The following is a 19,130-nucleotide window of genomic DNA, read 5'->3' on the forward strand; positions in this document are numbered from 1 at the left end:
TTAATGATTTATTGACATTTTCTTTTCTCCAACATTGTTCCTCTTTAAACCAATATTATTTACCATAAAGTGTATTTTTTTCATTTTTAAATTACATTTATAATAATGATTTACTCACATACACACATATTATTCCATTTCATCTTATTGCAATAAACAAGAGCAGCCAGAATGAGTCAGGTATTGCTACAGTTCATCATACAAACGCTGTCCATCCGACAATGAAATTCAAAAATAACTTTATTGGCAAGACAAAGTTACAACATAGCCTCTCTGTCTCTCTCTCTGCCCCTGCAGGAGAGACAGAGGGCAGAATAAGGCTAAGGCTAGTAGCCTAAACACAGCTAACATGAAACACCAGCTCCGAAAATAAGAATCTATTTTATTTTATTTTTTTCATTTGTGAATAATGAACATGAGTCATGACGATTGCTTCAAATGTCTTGTTTGCGGAACACCGGATCAGGTGATGAAATGTGCAGGTTTCTTTTTCCAGTATAGTGTTAGGCCACTTTTGAACTCTATGTGGCATTCGACAAAAGGGAGCGAGCAGGTCCCAGCACACATGAGAACGCACACGGGACAGTATGCTACACGTACCAACAGGAAGGAGAGCACAGACCCTGGAATAGTTCCTCACTGGCAAAAACTCATATTTGCTTCGGCGACAAAAAGAGCACAACGGTGGACACTGACTACAGGGCCAGCCTCTTCTTGAAGCTCACAAGAGTTTCACGCATCAAAAAACAGAACTAACTACAAAACCACTCTGCCAGTGTTGTGAGTCTATAGCTTTTGTCTCTAGGCCCCCGGTGTTATACCCTGTTCCCAAAGCAGAGATTACTCAAGCAAAAAAAAAAAAAAAAAAAAAAAAAAAAAAAGGCCCTTTAATATGAAGGGTCAATCACTAAACCCTCGCTTTGTCTCTTTCTCTCTCCCTCAAACCCTTTTAGGAACCCTTAGGAGGGTTTGCAATCCTTATGGAAGAAAAAGTCTGTCTGCGTGCTCCCAGTTTACATGTACTGTATAACTCCAGACAACATGTCACAATGCTAACAAAAAAAACAACAACAACAAAAAAAATGTTCATTGCATTGCAATATTCAGACAAAAAAAGTTAAGATATTAGAACTCATTGCTTCTCAATGAAAGGGCACAGTGTACATCTCGATAGCTCAGTTGCGGCATTGCTCGCTTCGGGGTCTCCTGTACAGTTTGAGTATGGAGTTCATCCCGTACGTGGGTCAACACTTCATAACTCCACACCTCCTTCTGTCCATGTTCTTAAATCTTTCCGGCCTACAAAATACAATAATTGCTTTGCATTTCTTTGTTCTTGTTGCCTCTATTAATACATGAGATAAAGTCAAAGCAAACAGTGTGAACCAAACAAAGTGCTCACCAATCTTTGTGAAGGAAAACAAATCATGGTGCATTTCATGGCTTTCAGTTTCAGGAAGAAAACAAGTGTCTCCATTGCACTGGAGTACGCTGGGGTTCTGGTTCAACTGTCACTCCAACTCAAGATCATTGCTCTATTCATGTATTTGGCTTTCATCTACTATCCCCTACTTTCTTTTCGCACTCTGATTTCCAATATTAATGTGCTCACTCTTTTACATGAAAGGGGAGGTGAGGTGGGAGAGAATGGGGCATGTTTGGAAAAGATTAACAAATTGACAATTGAACTTGAATGACCGATGGACACAACTTGGTTACATAAGCACACAGGGTCTAACCTCACCACCCACTGTGTGAAGACCTGGTGAGTAAGATGTCCCTTCTTGAAAGGCCATTGTAAACTCTCTCCAAGAGATCATGGTGTAAATACAGCAACTGCAGTACAGCAGAACCTCCAAAGTCGAATGTCCCTAAAGTAATACAATTTGAAATTCAATTCGGGAAAAATATGCCTCCACATTTATAACTTGGAGTTCAAACCATCATGGTGTGTGACGTCATGCCAAAGACCTTGCTAAACCTCTGCTCAAAGGAAGAACAAAGATGCGGTCTGTCGCCCGCCTAGACACAATTCCAGCAGTACTTCTGAAGCGTCAATAGCTGACCGTATCGCTTTGCTAACAAACACCTTGTTCCCTCTCCATTACGTGACTGTCAGGCATCAAAGTGTGGCGAGTGTTACGCTGTTCTATTTTATTTTATTGTGGTTACCTTCTCTTTACACTTGTATGTCAGTAAGTAATGTTCAAATGTAATTGAAATCACCTTTAGAGTTAAGTTTTTTTGCTTTTTTTGATGGTGGTAGTTTCAGCATTAACTACACTTACACTACTCACAAAAAAAATTAAGTTATAGGTATTGGGCTTTGGGGTAAAATTTCAGGATGAACCCAAAATGCCCTATAACGTATGCAGGTGTCCAACTGTTCGGTGTTTCAGTACTGTTTTCCCAACTTGTTGTTCTCAAGCAACTCAACGGCAAAATTCTCAGCAAGTGTTTGATACATGTATGGACCAATAAATGTCCTGGTTCAATTACAATTGGTATTTAAACAGGCCTCTTCATCAAAATGTTCACATTTTGACGTCACCAGACCAAGACGACACCGAAACGATTGATTAACAGTACAGAGGGAAGTGGCCGCTGAACTTAAAGAGTCCTCAACAGGTTGCAACAGAGATACAAAAGACTGGAAGAGTCACAGAAAGGCTAAGAAGTAGACATTTTCATGGCTCATGGAACACTTGTTGAGAATGACTACTTGCAAAAAGTACTGAAACACTGAATAGTTGGACATGTGTGTTCAAAAGTTAACAGAAGGTGAAATGAAGTTCTCCTGTAAAGGTTGTAGTGCATTTTAAGTTCGGCTGGAAATTTCACCCCGAAGCCCCAAATCCCTTGCTTTTTGTGAGTAGTGTATATGTTGTGTATTTTTCTTTGTTTGTTTGTTTGTTTTTGTTTTAAAGGAGAACAACTTGGAAGTCAACCAGTGCCCCTGAACCGATGATTGTATATCCCACTTTGGAGGTTCCCAAACTGTTCTGGTTTCTACCCTTTGTGCTGCTCTTCTTTGACTGTGAGTGAGGTTGGCAGATAGCATATATGTCCTGTGGAAATGTTTTGGTTGGTACAATCTATTTTAAAAATACAGATTTCTCCAAGGTCAGCCCATCCAACAACCTGTGCTAACACTCTTCTCAGCTTCTCAGGACATCATAAGGGAGCTGCATCTGCCTGTCAGCAGCTATTACATAGTATCTTGTTACTGTTACAAAAAGAAGATTTGCGGGGGCATGTGCATTATTACTAACGAACACCCCTATACTCGCACAAAATAAAGTCCACTATTTCCGCAAAAGTACCATACAAAACAACATTGTCTTTGTTTTTTAAGTGCATAGGATGAGAAGAGCACATTTTGTCATGGTGACGAGAGCAAAACAACAGGGCTCAGAGTATTTATCTAATGATACATGTGGATTTGATGGTGCGCATGTGTTTCTTTTGTAGCTATTCAGGCAACCATGACTGACTGGGCCACAGTGCAAGGGACCAAGGGAGGGCAACCGGGAGGGTTAGGGATGTACGAACTGTACTAGGGAGTCCAATGCATCGTGAATAATTATCTCTCCTCTGCCTATTCCATCTGCAGGTCACACAGAAGTCTCTGAAATGGAGGAAGAGTTTCAGGTAAAGGGAAACATGAGAGACTTGCAGTTTGGCTTTTTTCTCATTGTTTTTTTTTATCAGTACATATTTAAATACGTTTGGACCAGTTGCTGTCTGTGGATCATGTTTGTGTCTTCACAGTGTGCTTTTGGAGTGGCTCATCCCCACCGGGCCCAAGTCAGCAGGTAATGTGTCAGTAAGGGGAGAAGAGGATGGGCCCGTGGGCGGTGCGAATGGGCCCCGGAGCGGGTCTCAAGATGGCGTGGCTGAGGGGCGGTCCTTGCAGCAGGTGGTGATGCGGGTGAGGCGCTGGAGCCGCTGCGCGGAGAGCCAGCGGGTTTCTGGAAGCGGCGGCTGCCATGGCCGCGGCGACAGCTAAGGGGCTGGGTAGAAGGCCGGCGCCCAAAGCTTTGGTGAGATCCTTGGAGAAGGTCAAAGAAGACTAAACACCACAAGGAGGGACATGAACAGATGCAGGACAAGAGAGAGAGACGTGATTAAGATACATTAGTTCCAGACTATGAACATAAATGCTGCCTTTTTTTTTAGAGTTACAGTTAACTAAGCGCAGAGAGACTCTTTTTCTGGAGTTTTGGAGACCTTGCAGATTAACACTGTCAAGTTTGGGTCTACAAATGTTCTGACTGCATCACAGGAAGAGCGAAAATCAATAGCAGAAGCTTGAAATGTTACCGTCAGATCAGCTCCTCTGTGCTTCTTGTGCCGGCTGAGGAGAGGGTTTGGCTTGCCTGCCATGCCGTCCCGATGCCTTCGACTTGATATGTGCTGAAACCAGTTAACATGGAGCAAAAGCAGACAATTGACACTCCATTACTCTTTCATTGATTGGGGGTTTAAGATTAGGGGATGTCATCAATCATTGTCAACTGTGGACCCGTCAAGCCCTTTGAGACTCTTTAAGGACTATACAAATAAACTTGACTTGACTTTCAGAATAATTGAGAATCATGTGAAAAGTAAAACCAAATACAGTGGTGCCTTGAGATACGACCGTACAGTATGAGAGACCTGACTTACAATTTTTTCAAGAATACAAGCCAAGTTTTTGCTTTGACTTGCAAGCTAAAATTAGAGATGCAAGTGCTGTATGATAGCAGTGAGTTCAACTCAACTCACTTTAAAACAAGAACCAGTTTTGAAAAAAATTTCAGGAAAGAGGCTTCATTGCCCAGCAATGAATAATTATGATCAAACTGTTTAAATTTTTACATCCATCCATCCATTTTCCTTATCGCTCATCCTCATTAGGGTGGCGGGCGCGCCAGAGCCCATCCCAGATGACTTCGGGCGAGAGGCAGGGTACACCCTGGGTACATACTGAACTGGTCGCCAGCCAATCATAGGAACAAACAACCATTCGCAGTCATATCCACACCCAGCTTAGAGTCTTCAATCAACCTACCATGCATGTTTTTGGGATGTGGGAGGAAACCAGAGTACCCGGAGAAAACCCACGCAGGCACGGGGAGAGCATGCAAACTCCACACTGGCGAGGTTGGATTTCAACCCGGGTCCTCAGAACTGTGAGGCAGATGTGCTAAGCAGTCGTCCACCGTGCCGCCGAATTCTTTCATTGTAATTATATTATTATTACATGTTTTTATAACATACAATATTATTGAGTGCTATTTTTCTTATTAAAAACAATGCAATTTTTGGGGGGGAGCGGATTCATGGCATTTCTATTCATATAAATTGGGAAAGATTATTTAGCAGTGTTTTGAGTGTCACAGAAGGAATTAAACTTGTATCTTAAAGCACCACTTTATGTCTATTACACTATGGACAAAGGTCTTGGGATACACTAAATGATTGCTTAATATATATAATAATCAATAGTGAGAACAGTTTGGGGAAGACATTTTTTTCTGTTCCCAGTGCACAAAGCGAGACCTATAAAGACGTACAGAGAGAGGCTAAATTGACTGTGGAATTCAATTAATCTACTTTGGGAGTCATATGAATATCCTGTAAACCAGGGCCAACTCGATATTGCACTCAAGTGTGACAAAACTTTAGTCCATATAATGTACTGTACATTTAAAAACACCTATAGCCTCTTCCACATACCTGTTTGAGTTGAAATTCAGAATTGACCCGCACGTTGCAGATCTCACAGTGGAAAGTTCTTTCCTGAGTGTTGGGGTCCACTGGGCCACCTCCCTGCTCCCCACTGGGCTTGGGACCCAGGCGTGGATATGCCTTGATGGGGCCCAGCCCACTCCGAGCCTCCAAAATAGTTTTGTGTTTGGTACCTGCGCACACACACGCGCACGCACACAACACACACACACAAAGCACACGCTAAACAAAAAAATCAATAACACTATTAACTGTGACTAAATGATTTTTTTGTAATTCTCTCAAGTGGAATGAATGAAGAAAACTGTAGGCGCACCATTATCTTTTTAGCTCAAAGTTGTCTTTAAAACAAATGACAAATGATTGTTGTTGTACTACTAAGCATGTCCACTAAGGGGCGCTAATCATACAGCTGCGCAGCAGGTGAGCCCCAACGAATGAGTTTCTCATTCATGTGATTTTTATTACATTTGTTGATTGATGTTCATTTGGGTGGAGATAATTGTATAGACTGCGCCACATGTGTCCCGTATGTGCCTGCATACATGATATTATTATTTTTTTAAAGTCCAACTTGACAGCCAGCAAGTGAACCAGGGCTTTGGGCTGATATGGCCTCTTTAGAGCGAGCGCCTCATTGTTGCAGCGTGTAAAAGCCCTGCAATGACCCAGTAAGATATATTAGAGTCACTGGAGGCTTTAAGCGGATATATATTTTCGTGTCTCAAACATGCAACTATAAGAAAAATGCGAAAGGAAGTCGAATAATTTTCAGTCAGTGTCGATCACTTGATTAGGATCACGTCATACTCCCCATCAAGATCTTAGATCCACACTATCTCCATGCTATGCCCCCCTACCCTTGAAGGAAAGCCATTGGCTCAGACTTCACTCCCACGTAGCCCTTTGAACAGAGTTAAGGTTACAGAATGATGAAGGGTGAGGGTCGCGGGGTGAGATGCATGGAGGCCCTGAGGAGCACGACGGCTGCTTTCACTCAAGGGCAGAAATGTTCTCTTGGGGCGTCTCGCCTTTCTTCTATTTTGGTCAGAAAATGGATCGTGCAGTGTGTTTGTTATCCTTGTAAGCCTGACTCAGATGTGTCACCTAACATGTGTAAACACTCACACAAGCACATTTCTGCAAATACAAACTTAGCTTATGGGTTTGCCTAAATGTTTAACAGCATTACACATACTTCTTTTCCTTTCCTGTCACTCACATTTTCCCTTCTGTGCACTCCCTCTCTGTGGCAGTGCAGCACATGCTTTTATTTTTAGACCCTTCAGACATGCAGTTTTGTTTTGGAGAATGAGCGCCGCTCATTGATTCCAGAACATTCCAAGTCAATTGGAAGACGCTGGACTACTTGATTCTGGTATCTTTTTTTTAAAAATTTTTTGTGAGGAGGATTCATTCTTTTTATACTTGTTTTATACTTGATTTGTCATTCAAATCTATTGTTTTGACAAAATGTCTGTATTTATATATTTTGGTCAGCTTAATGGTTGATTTTGGATGTTCATCTCAAAGTCAACACACAACTGCAACACCAGTACTGAGTAAAAGTCGTTCTCATCCTTTTTGTTTCAGCAAAACAGCAGTGAATGCTACAAGGCTCAAGTGGCAAGTATTATTTTGTCACTAACCTTTTTTTCATTGCATAAATCATTGCAGCTCACAGAACAATTACAAACTAAAACGATAGGCTAAAACAATTAAATTACAAATTAACAGAAACGCAAAGATGCAAAACCTGCCTCTCCAAAATCAAAATGGAATACAACCCTGTTTAATGTCATTACTAACATTTTTATAGTTTTTGCATAAAAACAAACAAAGAAAAAAACACTGGTGGCCTCTTACTTTTACTTATACACACTGTACATTTGGACAGTCAATACAGTTTAAAGTCAAAACACAAGCACACGAGTGCATGTGCTGCTGACTGCTAATGGGCCGATTTAACAGATATAAAGTGTTCCCTCAGAGGGAAAAAAAAAAAGGTCACAGGGAGGTCATGGAGGACTCAAGCTGACAAAGGCTAAGAAAGTGACGTTAAGCTGCACGGAGACAACCGCTTGTGTTTTTCGTACCGATAAATAAACATCTTTAGTGAAACCATTTCAGAAGCAGAAGGCCTCTGGCTATGGAAGGCAACGTGGATGCAGCCAAGGACAAAAGAAAATATTCATGTTTAAGCGAGGGAATGGTACCTTCAATATTCTAGCAAGGTGTTATCCAACTATCCAACCTTTTGTTTTAAGCCAAGTTACCCACATTACATAAGCAAAACCAACCAACAACTGGCACAAAAAGTGCCAGAGCTGGCATATGTAGATAAACAAAGGTATATTTGGAATTGATAAATAATAAACCTGACAAATTAGGTGAACTCAGATAATTTCCCGCAGCACTCCTGAAGCTCTCTCACCGCACACTACGGTGCCACGGACCTCAGGTCGGCAATTACTGGTCTGTCGTATGTGATAATGTAACATAGGATGTTAGAAGACACTTTGTTACACCGAGGTAGCATATCTATTGATCAGTGTTCCTCCTCGAACCTTTGACTACTTTGACTGTAGGTCAGCCTCAGGTTTGGACTACTACTCAAATAACGTTGAACTGTAGATACTGTATGTACTTCCCACTTTTGTATGAGTGGTTGTTGAATACAACACCCACCTTTGTTGTGAGCCTCCAGCTGTGACAATGAATTGACAGCCACCTTGCATAAAGAGCAGTACAGCAGCTTCTTTGCCTTGTCCTCCTCTGTCTGCGGGCCAGATGGGCTGCCAGAGGCCGATGGCCCACTGGATCCTGAGACCAGGGGCGGCTCTGAGTTGGGCATACTGCCGCCTGGCGAAGAGGAAGAAGTGGAGCTCATGGGAGGGGTGGGAGTGGGCAGGAGGGGACATACAGAGAGTGGGTCCAAGGGTGGGGTAGGTGGGGTGGTCTGAGGGGGAAGATGTCCTGGGGCAAGCAGGGGCTCGTTGAACTGTGAGAACGGCTGCGTTTCATCTGCAAACAGAGGGGGGGGGGGGGTATGTTAAATACAGTGGTGAGATGTCATTAATTTTCTTGTTAAAAACGTCAAAATTAAAGTGTTTTACTATGTGGGCTCAGTCTGTTTAAATGGGGTGAAGCGAGTGTCAAGTGAAACCACAATGCTAACCATGTGGAGATCACACAAACCAGCCTAAAGCACTTGCAGGTGCAAGCAAAATAGTTTCATTTCTGACTGCGCATGCCAAAAGTCTTGACAAACTATTTCTCTACATTTAAATTAGACATCATAAAGATGGGAGTACATATTTCCGGCAGTCACAGGGATGGCTTTAAGGTGTTGGGAGGTGTATGTTTTACTTGATTGAAATGTTTGTTTGAGGTGGAAAGCCAACACTGCAGCTTGTCCACTTTGGTTCTTTCCCACACAGCTGTTGCTTTTGTCTGTGCTGAAGCCAAGGCATGGCACGCACTTTGTCACAGGCCAAGGCAGGAAGTACAAAGAAAATGGAATGAAGTGAGACATCCCGTTGATATTGACTTTTAGCCCTTACTTAACTTCACATTTTGTCTTGTTTTTGTTTCTTTTTTTTTCTATGCATGTTTGTGAACCTGTTAAAACCGATATGCATACACACACACACATGTTTCAAATCAGCCGACACCATGCCTGTGGTATTCACCCTGGGTGTTGTCTGAATAAGACGCCCTAAATTTGGGTGGGTTACTAACCCCCACCCCCAACAAGGAGGGACCATTAGGCCCTTCTCCAAATTCCCCTGGATGTAAGTGCCAAATGCCACGCCATAGTAAAGCCCCCGATGAGATTATGGCATTAAAAGGACATTAAGAGATATTTGTGGTAAGAAAGAAAATGTTGATTTAAACAAATCAATTGCCTTTAAAAGATTGCTACATGCTTTGTCATGACAGGCAATAGAGCACTGATACATTTTTGTTCCATGAAATCATTTGGGAGTTATGTAAAAGGAAACTACATCCGCAGTTTCATTACATCACATCTGATGAACATGCCATTGTGAAAGCTTTCCATTCCAGGGCCTTCCAAAATCACAATCTTCTCACTTTCCACACAGGTTTGGAGGTTTCCAGCCGCAGTGCTTCTGCCTACAGGGTGGTGTCAAACAGATGTTCTTTTGGAGAGAGCTTATTTTGTCACTCTGTTTTTGGGAGAAATAGAGTCCTCTCATTTGCCCCATACAGTGTTTGACAGCCTTCACACGACAAATATGAGCAGGCACCAGGCAAAGCTCAACGGTGACTGCAATGCAATGTTGATTAAATTGTGATCTTGATTGGATTCTAATCTAGAGTTCACATTATACATGCACGCACCCAAATTCTGAATCCATAAAATGTGATTTTGATTAAAGTTGAGAGGACTATTAATAAAGTATGCATGGAGCAGTGCCATACCAAACCATCACATCTGGTTAAGCTCATAGCACAGCTGCAATCCTCCTTGCCTATAAACAAGGTCATCTAAAGGCTAAACTCCTCTCAGCAACACTCACAGAAGTCCTTTTTTGTCACTGTCATTGGCTATGCAGTGGATTATCTCAGGATTTGCTATAATTACCGTATGTTTGCTTAAAAATCTGTCTGTCAGTGACTGCATGTTCTCCAGAAAGCACTGATAGCGCGAGTGAGAAGTGACCTTCCTTCTTGATAGTCTGCCTCAACTCCCAACAGCAGAAACATTCTCCAAGTGGGGTGAGTGTGGAGGTCAGCAAAGAGGGTTAAATCAATCCAGATGCTTTATAGTAGTTTGCTACGTCTGCATACTTCATCCATGTCAGGAAATTAAAATTTTGTATCGTATGGAGTTGGTTTGTTGGTAAAGTCGTGAGATTTTTAAAGAGAGCCTTTGTGTTTGAGCCAAAAGAATGTCTGTTGTTTGCTGAGAGTAAAAAAAGGAGCCGGATGCCTGAAGTGTAAAATTAGTCTCACACCTTCTCGGAAATGCCGAAACATTGAGATTATCAAATTAGGGTGTGGAAGGTTCCACCGCCGGCACATACAGTACACTAAAGTACAGCATTGAACATAGAAAGTGTTAATTGTATTGTAGAAAACCAAAGTCACAGATTAAGGACAAGAAAAATGTTGTTCTTCACCGTGCCACTTTTTTTTTTTTAATTGGCATTTTGCTAAGACCCTCCCCTGTCAGTTCCTGTGGCTACTCGTGTGACAGACTTTAAACATGACGCTCCCATTCTCTGTACAAATGTTGCAACGAGGAGCACGTAGCTAGCCTTGTTACCTTATGCTTGCTAGCAGCAAGGATATTATCCATCCATCCAGGGCACATATAAACAAACAACCATTCGTACTCACATTCACACATACGGGCAATTTAGAGTTTCCAATTAAACTACCATGCATGTTTTCGGGAAACCGGAATACCCGGAGAAAACCCACACAGGCACGGGGAGAACATACAAGATCAACACAAGCGAGGCTGGATTTGAACCCTGGTCCTCAGAATTATGAGGCGGATGTGCTAACCAGTCATCACCGTGCCACCGCAAGGATATCACTTAATTCTTTATGATGTATGAGCTCTGAAACTCAATGCTCACCTGGTGAGCTGATCCTCATTCAAAATGCAGGCAGGTGCCCTTTACCCTGTCTGGCCTGCAGCCAAACTCTGACTCGGTCATGTAAATATAGACATTATCCATCCATCCATCCATTTTTTGAGCCGCTTCTCCTCACTAGGGTCGCGAGCGTGCTGGAGCCTATCCCAGCTATCATCGGGCAGGAGGCGGGGTACACCCTGAACTGGTTGCCAGCCAATCGCAGGGCACATACAAACAAACAACCATTCGCACTCACATTCATACCTACGGACAATTTAGAGTTGTCAATTAACCTACCATGCATGTTTTTGGGATGTGGGAGGAAACCGGAGTGCCCGGAGAAAACCCACGCAGGCACGGGGAGAACATGCAAAGTCCACACAGGCGGGGCTGGGATTTGAACCCGGGTCCTCAGAACTGTGACGCAAACGCTCTAACCAGTCATCCACCGTGCCGCCTATTATATTTTATTATAGTACAAAACCCTTAACAACCCTGTGTAACTTAATACTATGGTCGTACCGTAGGCATGCAACCCTAGCTCTCACATGAAAGTCATCTCTTTAATTGACCTTGAGTGTGTGTGTGTGTGTGTGTGTGTGCGCCTGTGAGGGTGTGTGTGGACCAAAGGGTGCAACGATAACAAGGCCCCCCATTTGAGTGGGCGCATCAGAGTGTTCAAACTGTTGTTTGAGTTTGTTAACAGCTGCCTCTCCATCACCCACAGTGTTTTAAAACCCTCAGCTCACCACACCAAATCCCTCAAAGCAAAGCATCTCCTCACCAGAAGGTCTATTCTGATAGTCTTTCAAGAGCATTTACTACATCGTAGCGAGCAGCAGTTTCAGCAATCCGCAGCAAGCACTCCAGCAAGAATGAGGCAATTCATGGCAATGAAGTTTTACTGACCTTTTCACAGCCATTTTGCAACAAACTTAATAACAGAGGGTTACCCCGTCATTAAAACACAACACAAGTCAACATAAACAACAAGCGTGAGTCCATAACACAAATCATAACGTGGCGTGACTTGGTGGTACCGTTTTGAAGAAATTTGACAAAATCACAATAATCCACTGACACTACACAATTTGGGACACAAAAAGCTTAAAATGAACTCATGGACTGATCTTTCAGGCACAACTATGAATGTGTACTTTTAAAGAAACTGCTTCTTCTTAATGTTAAATGCCACTCAGTCACAGAAAAAGAAGACCAGTTATAACTGCTGCAAGTTACTAAGTTACTTGGGATAACACTACAGAGCACTGAACACAGACTGGTGAGAAATGGCGACTACAACCCCCCCCCCCGCCTCCCCAATAACAGATCCAAATTCTCTTTTGTACCACAAGCAACAAAATCCATAAATCAATTGAAATAAGCATCATACCCACGGGAGCATAATATATTGTGACGTACTGTATATTTGTCACATTATGTCTGTGGGTGTCTGACGTATGGACTATGTTTTCTTTCATATGTCTGATATTCTGCCAAGAAGTGAATCACGATTGTGTCGCTAACCCAACTGCCCCACAAGAAGGAAAAAGTTCTCACCCTTTACAACTAGAAATTCATTCCTCCATCTGTGTTTTTATTTGGATATCCCGTAAAGTTGAATCAGCTTTGATACAACGTGTGCTGCCAATCCACAAATTTCAGTGGAATTGTTTGCTGTAATTTTTATATAATCCTCCTATTTACTAATTTATCAAACAAACCAATGGTACTCAAACCCATACATCTCTTCCTTGCTTTTTACAGAAAATACAGTTACCAAGTTGTTCTTGGCACAGTGGGATGAACCCGACTGAAACTACAAACAAATACATTCACATGCATCGGACAGGCAAAGCAGGAAGACACAAGGTCTGGGGTCACGAGAAGTAGGTTCTTTCACATGTTTCTACTTTGTGATCCCAATAATAGCAGGCTTTTTTTGGCTCACCATCCTGGAATCCTCTCTAATGGTGATTTCAAATCCCTCCGAGGGATGGAGAGCAACCCAGACGGACCTCTCGCTATCCTGGGATTCAGTCACACAACAATCATCACTTGTAAAGTGGTATTGTGGTTTAAAAAAAAACAAAAGAGAGTCAAAAACGGTTAAAAGTTCAAGTCTATGTGCTATCAAATGTTGCAGCATTTTTGCCTTGATCCATTTTGGCCTTGAGCCGACCTTCACGTTTGCTGTGCACCTTCCACCTACTTAGGTGCAAATTCTTGGTAAACAATGAGCCACAAGCAGGAACCTTTGTAAATGTCTCCAAAACATGGCCGCTCTATTCATGGCCTGGTGCTTGATCCGAGGACAAAGTGGTGACGCTGAGGGAATGGAAAGAGCAGCATGGAGAAAGGAGCAGAGAGAAGACACACAGCCGAGAGGTTAAAGCTAGAAATACAGAGATGAGCTGAGATGAGCTGATGGATGAAGATATTCTGAGAAAACTAACACAACTGGACGAGAGAAGCTTGGATCACGACTCTTGTTGCTCAGCAACACCATGCTAATTGTTTTGGACTTACTTTCCAAATGTAACATGTTATCATTTATGTTGCTGCCATTTGTAACTATATTATTATCGTGTTGAGTTTGAAAAAATAACCCCAAAAAAACTGTGAATTTCCAAGTGTGACATTTATCTTTAATGTGCCACATTACAAATGATAATCATCTCAATTGGCCAACTTTTAATTGAACATTTGTACTTTGTCATTAAATGGAGTGTTTTTTTTTTAAATAGCTTTAGTTGCTACATTTGGTTTTTATTTGTCTTTTTAACATCTGGCCCTAAATAAACAATAAATAGCATTTAAATATCAGTTGCAACTGAGTGACAGCCGATCAGAGGCGATGCTAACATTGTGCTTGACCTCCCCTATGGCCTCCACTATGAATGGATTTAGACACACCAACCAAGTTTTTGTTGACTTGTTCGTAAAAATTTGCAGCCCCCAACCCCCCCCCCCCCCCCCCCCCCAACATGCATTTGGAGGGTTTGAATGTACCAATCATGGCTGGATGTGAGGATCTACATGCTTACACAACACTGCATACATTTGTGTTTGATACATCCCATTACAGATACACACCCAGCTCTTCTTATAAACATATAGTTGCATGACACTTATTCGCATCGATACAACATTCACACAAAATATCAACAGAGGGTAAGTTGGGAAGTTCACTCCGGGGGCGCTCTCTGCACCCCGGAACGTTCGGAAACAAGGGCCGTTGTTGGAGTGTGCCGTTCGATACAAGCAGAACTGATATATTCCATATGGTGGACGTACTGATGTATCCCTGCCAACAGCAGACACGTTCATTAGTAAAGTTAGAGAAAATGGAGCGCAAAGCTAGGATTGGTCCGAGACTGCACGACGTAACGACAGGAAGCAGTTTTTGGGCTATAAGAGACTGACGAAAAACCTCCGGGGTCTTTTCCACAAAGATGCTATTCCGAGCGACGTGTGGAAAATCCCAGTGCTGAACCTTCACCAAACTTAGTGTTTGACGCTGTATTTTCAAATAAAATTGTTAAACCTTTTTCCTAATCATTGAAGAATCACCTCGACCAGAATAAAAGCACCGGGTAATAGAGGTTTGAACGGTCGTCAGGCTAAATCCGTGCCGCGACCTTTCTTTGTTCTCTCTCTCTCGCTCTCTTTTTTTTTTTTTTTACCTCTAACAGATGGTTCGAATGGACCAAGCAATTTGTTTTATGACTATAATCTTTTCAGTCATCAACTCCTCACCCCCCAAACCCCCGGTGATGACTGTAATCCAGCCCCTCTGAAAAAACTCTTGGCCCCAGTCTGGCCACCCCACTGAAAACAGTCTAGAACCGCCACTGGCTGTAATTGCATTGGTGCAGTAATGTATTTCTACCAACAAGTGTCGCAGCTCAAGTGTCGCAAAATATGAACTATTTGGACTAAACAAACATGCACTCCACTCTTTGAGGCCAAGGGAATGTCCTGCTGCTCATGTTCAAGACACATTTACATTTAACAGATGGAGAACATAGTTGTGGTTTGACTTGATTAAAACAAGATATTATTTCTGGCACATTAATGAGCCATCCGCTTTGAACACCCTGTTACAAATGGTGGCCGGACAGCAACAGAAATAAAATGCCGTCTTGTTTTTTTTTTTGCTATTGTGCACAATGAAAGCAAAATAGCATCTTTGGTGTAATATAACCTGACTGGAATGAGTGCTGTGATCATTTCCAGCTGCAATTGTTTATCAGAAAATAAAGTCTTTTGAATTGTACCACAGTTTTTTTCACTGCGGCAGAAATACACTTAAGAGTCTGTTTTTGTTACTCAAGATAAAATAATTCAACACATGGGTTTGTACCTTTTCTGGGTCCAGGGCAGGTATGTCCCCAAGCAATAAAAGTCAAGGGTATGAGGGTAACATACTGTGTGTATACAGTATTTACTGAATATGCGTTTAAAGAAATCGGAAAAAGAGACCTTCCTCTGCTTTAAATGTGCATAAATTGATTAGAATTAATTATTAATTGCAATCTACAGTAGCATTATTTAGCATATAAGAACACCATTGATGCAGTCCCCATAGAGTAGTCAACAATTCACCTCAGCAACAATCAGAGTTCATATTTAATATTTTGGAACATTTTCCATTTTATTTTATTTTTGCAAAGACAGACATGGGAATAATGATTTATTGTATGCAACTATGCATACGGTGTAATATAGTACAATTTCTGCCTGGGATCGTGTGAAGCCTTTTCTGCTCTCTCACCTTGTTTGAGCGTCTCGCTGTCAGAGGCATTGCCGGCGGCTCCTGGAGGAGATGGAGAGGTGGTGGGGGTCACAGTCTGAGGCTTGTCGCCATCTTGAGAGCGACTCTTAGAGGTCTCGATGCCTTTGACTCTCCTGGCATGGCGGTTTCCTTTGTAGTGGGCTTCAGCTTGGTTCTGTAGAGCAACACAGAACAGTAAACGTAGGTGGTGAAGACCAGTGGTAACACCAACACGTCAACTGCTGGTAATAGAAATATATTCTAGGGATGTCCCGAACATATTTTTTTGCACCGGAGCTCAAATCCGAGCTACTTGATTTTGAGTATCTAACAATGCAGAGTCCTGATCCGATACCTTGGCAATGCATTGAGAAGAAACAATTTGTCTGCATCCAAATAGTTTCAATTGTCTTATTTTTTATTTGAATAAAAGCGTTCCAACGTGAGAGCTTTGTATATGGCTTTAAATCTAGTGCAGGCAGTGGTTCAAACCAAAATCTGTGGTCAATCAGCAAACATTACATCCTGTTTTATCTAAACAAACTGATATATAAAACTAAAATAACAGAAATTCCCCTTGGTACTGTTACAAACTAAAGATCTTAAATGGTCTGTGACTCCATTTCACACAGTGCAAAATTGTAAAAGTAAAATTACAGTAATTAACGCCACTTCCACTTCAGAGGTCCTTCAGATTCAGTCACTCATAAAAACCGACCACGTGATCGGATCAGGACAACTCATATATTCACTCGTAACTGCCTTTCACACAGGCAGACCAACCAGGATTCAAACGGACTTTTCTAACACTGTCGCCACAAACCGTCTTCAGGGGCAAAATAATAGAACATTCTCATTATTATAAAGTCGATACTATACTATATTATACTTCAGATTTCAGTCATAACAATACACATATTGTTCAATTAATATTAGAACTAAGCATTATTTATCTTTGGAAAGGCTTTTTGATCCATCTCGTGAATGAAATTGCATCAGATTGTTCAGGTATACCTAATAATGTGACTGTTAAGTTTTCAGGCACATGCATGTTATTCTATACACACAGTGGGACTGTGCCACAGATGGCCGGCTGGTTTACAGTGAAAGGAGAGCTTGACCTAAAAGCTGCAGAGAGGGAGACACTAGAGACCATGTTGGCCTTTTCTCCCGTCAGATTTTCCCAATTAAATGTAAATGTCTATAAATAGTTATATGTACGTGCTTGTGAATCATCAGTGCAAAGTTCTTTGATACATCCAAGCAAGTCTTTAACTCTCTGACAGTTACTGGCTCCAGCTTTCATTATTACCAGACTGATAATACCAGTGGGAGTTCAACTGTGGGTGGGTCACTGGGATGCCGTTGTACTGATTGGTCCATAAACTACTCCCAGGACCTCTCCTAAACAATCCATATTATTACACGGCATTTAATCAATGGGTTTCTGACTTTTATGGGTCCGAGAGAGACAAAGACACCACTTAGTATAGGGGATCACAACCCTGCATACTTGCTTGTCAAGTGAAAAACATGTACAAAAAAAAACATAATATCCACACACCAAAAAACATCAAGATGGCATGTAAACTGGCAGTAAAAAAAAAAAAATCCTCCTGTATTACAAGAGACAATGTTTCAGAGATTTATTGCAGGAGCTAATCTCTCTTTGAAATACTCGCCACAAGCTAATGTGTTAGCTCAGAGAGTAAACAACCAAGGTGAACCATTCATCAGGAGGAAGTCGGGGGTGTCTTTGTTTGGGTATCTGCAGAGAGGTATGTGAGGCAGGCACACCATGGCGGATGAGACGCAAGCTTGCTATACTGAGCTGTCGCCAGCGGTCTGAAGTCTCGAGGATGTGCGATGCAAACATACCGGCATACAAATCCAATGGGGAGATGCAGGGCATTTTCACGTTTCTACCTACCACCTGTTCATTTTATCTTTACTTTTTTATCCCCGCCCTCAACGTTTAAGTGTCCTAGTAATTAAAAACGCAAATGAAGCACAGTCGCAATATTTCAGTGCAGCGCTTGAATCGGCTGCCAACTAGCTTCAAAAGTATGCTGAGTGAGCAGATGTGCAATTCCATGTGCCACATTGGGTAATAAAAATGCATCAAGGGCCAACTCATGAAGATGATTTTTTTAAGTGGCTGGTTTACAGTCAGTGCCCCCGTGGGGCCTTGATGGGCGGCTGACAGCTGCCCAAAGTGTGAAAGGCTCAGAGAATTTATTTGACATGTAGGCCATTGACCACAGGCTCAGAGGAGAGAAAGACCAGCTTGGTAAAGACGGTGATGGGTGGGTGTGTCCATGAGTTTGCTGTATGACTAGTATAATCTGGCACTGCAAAGCAAAGGCAGTGGCTGTACTGATTTAAAAGATCATATTTTTCTTCTCTATTACTATGGACATCGTTGGGCCCTCTGTAACAGTACCCTGGCAACAGTGACGTGCGGCGAGGTTCGTGGCTGACATTAGTCAGATTTACAGATTTAGGAGTCAAACGGAGTGTCGTGACAGACTGACATTGAAAACGCACAAACAATAATTGCATCATTCTTTTCCCACAGATATTTTTTGTACGTAATGAGTGGTGCACTTCCAGCGGTTTGGAGCCATCGCAATGTCTTACTAATTCAATAGGCTACTCATAAAAGCAGAGTTTGCAATTTAAAAAAAAATGTTTTTAAATTAAAAAAATAAATAAAAAATACTTTTTGTTATATGTTTTAATACTGTCAGTATAAACCTGACAGTAGAACATTAGTACAATAATCTGTGAAAAAAAATCATCCCTCTCTGGTCTTGTACCGCTATTTAGAACTTGATTTTACAGCTGGCTGGATCCCTGCATGTGTAGAAGAAGAATGGAAGCCATGTGACCCTGTGTGCTCTCGTTTGCCCCCTTCAGTGTGGCAGAGTACTGTCTGCCTCACCATGCGCTTTTCTTTATTTTGAGGTTTTGTGTGATCAGCAGGGCAAAATATCTGACACACATTA

General features: G+C 41.9%; 1 protein-coding gene across 3 annotated transcripts in view; it reads right to left on the reverse strand.

Annotated features, from left to right (window-relative positions):
- Nucleotides 1-222: 222 nt before the first annotated feature.
- The window catches only part of znf385a (zinc finger protein 385A), a 75,167-nt gene continuing 56,259 nt past the window's right edge, over nt 223-19,130 (reverse strand). For all 3 annotated transcript variants that reach the window (XM_061774727.1, XM_061774742.1, XM_061774736.1), the window contains 5 exons: nt 16,123-16,297; nt 8,422-8,757; nt 5,722-5,906; nt 4,324-4,416; nt 223-4,072 (listed from right to left, as the gene is read on the reverse strand). In XM_061774727.1, coding sequence (XP_061630711.1) covers nt 3,824-4,072; nt 4,324-4,416; nt 5,722-5,906; nt 8,422-8,757; nt 16,123-16,297 — 1,038 coding nt within the window. In that variant the 3' untranslated portion in view covers nt 223-3,823. The remainder of the gene's footprint in view (nt 4,073-4,323; nt 4,417-5,721; nt 5,907-8,421; nt 8,758-16,122; nt 16,298-19,130) is intronic.

The sequence above is a fragment of the Phyllopteryx taeniolatus genome, chromosome 1, assembly GCF_024500385.1.
Source record: "Phyllopteryx taeniolatus isolate TA_2022b chromosome 1, UOR_Ptae_1.2, whole genome shotgun sequence".
Lineage (NCBI taxonomy): Eukaryota > Metazoa > Chordata > Actinopteri > Syngnathiformes > Syngnathidae > Phyllopteryx > Phyllopteryx taeniolatus.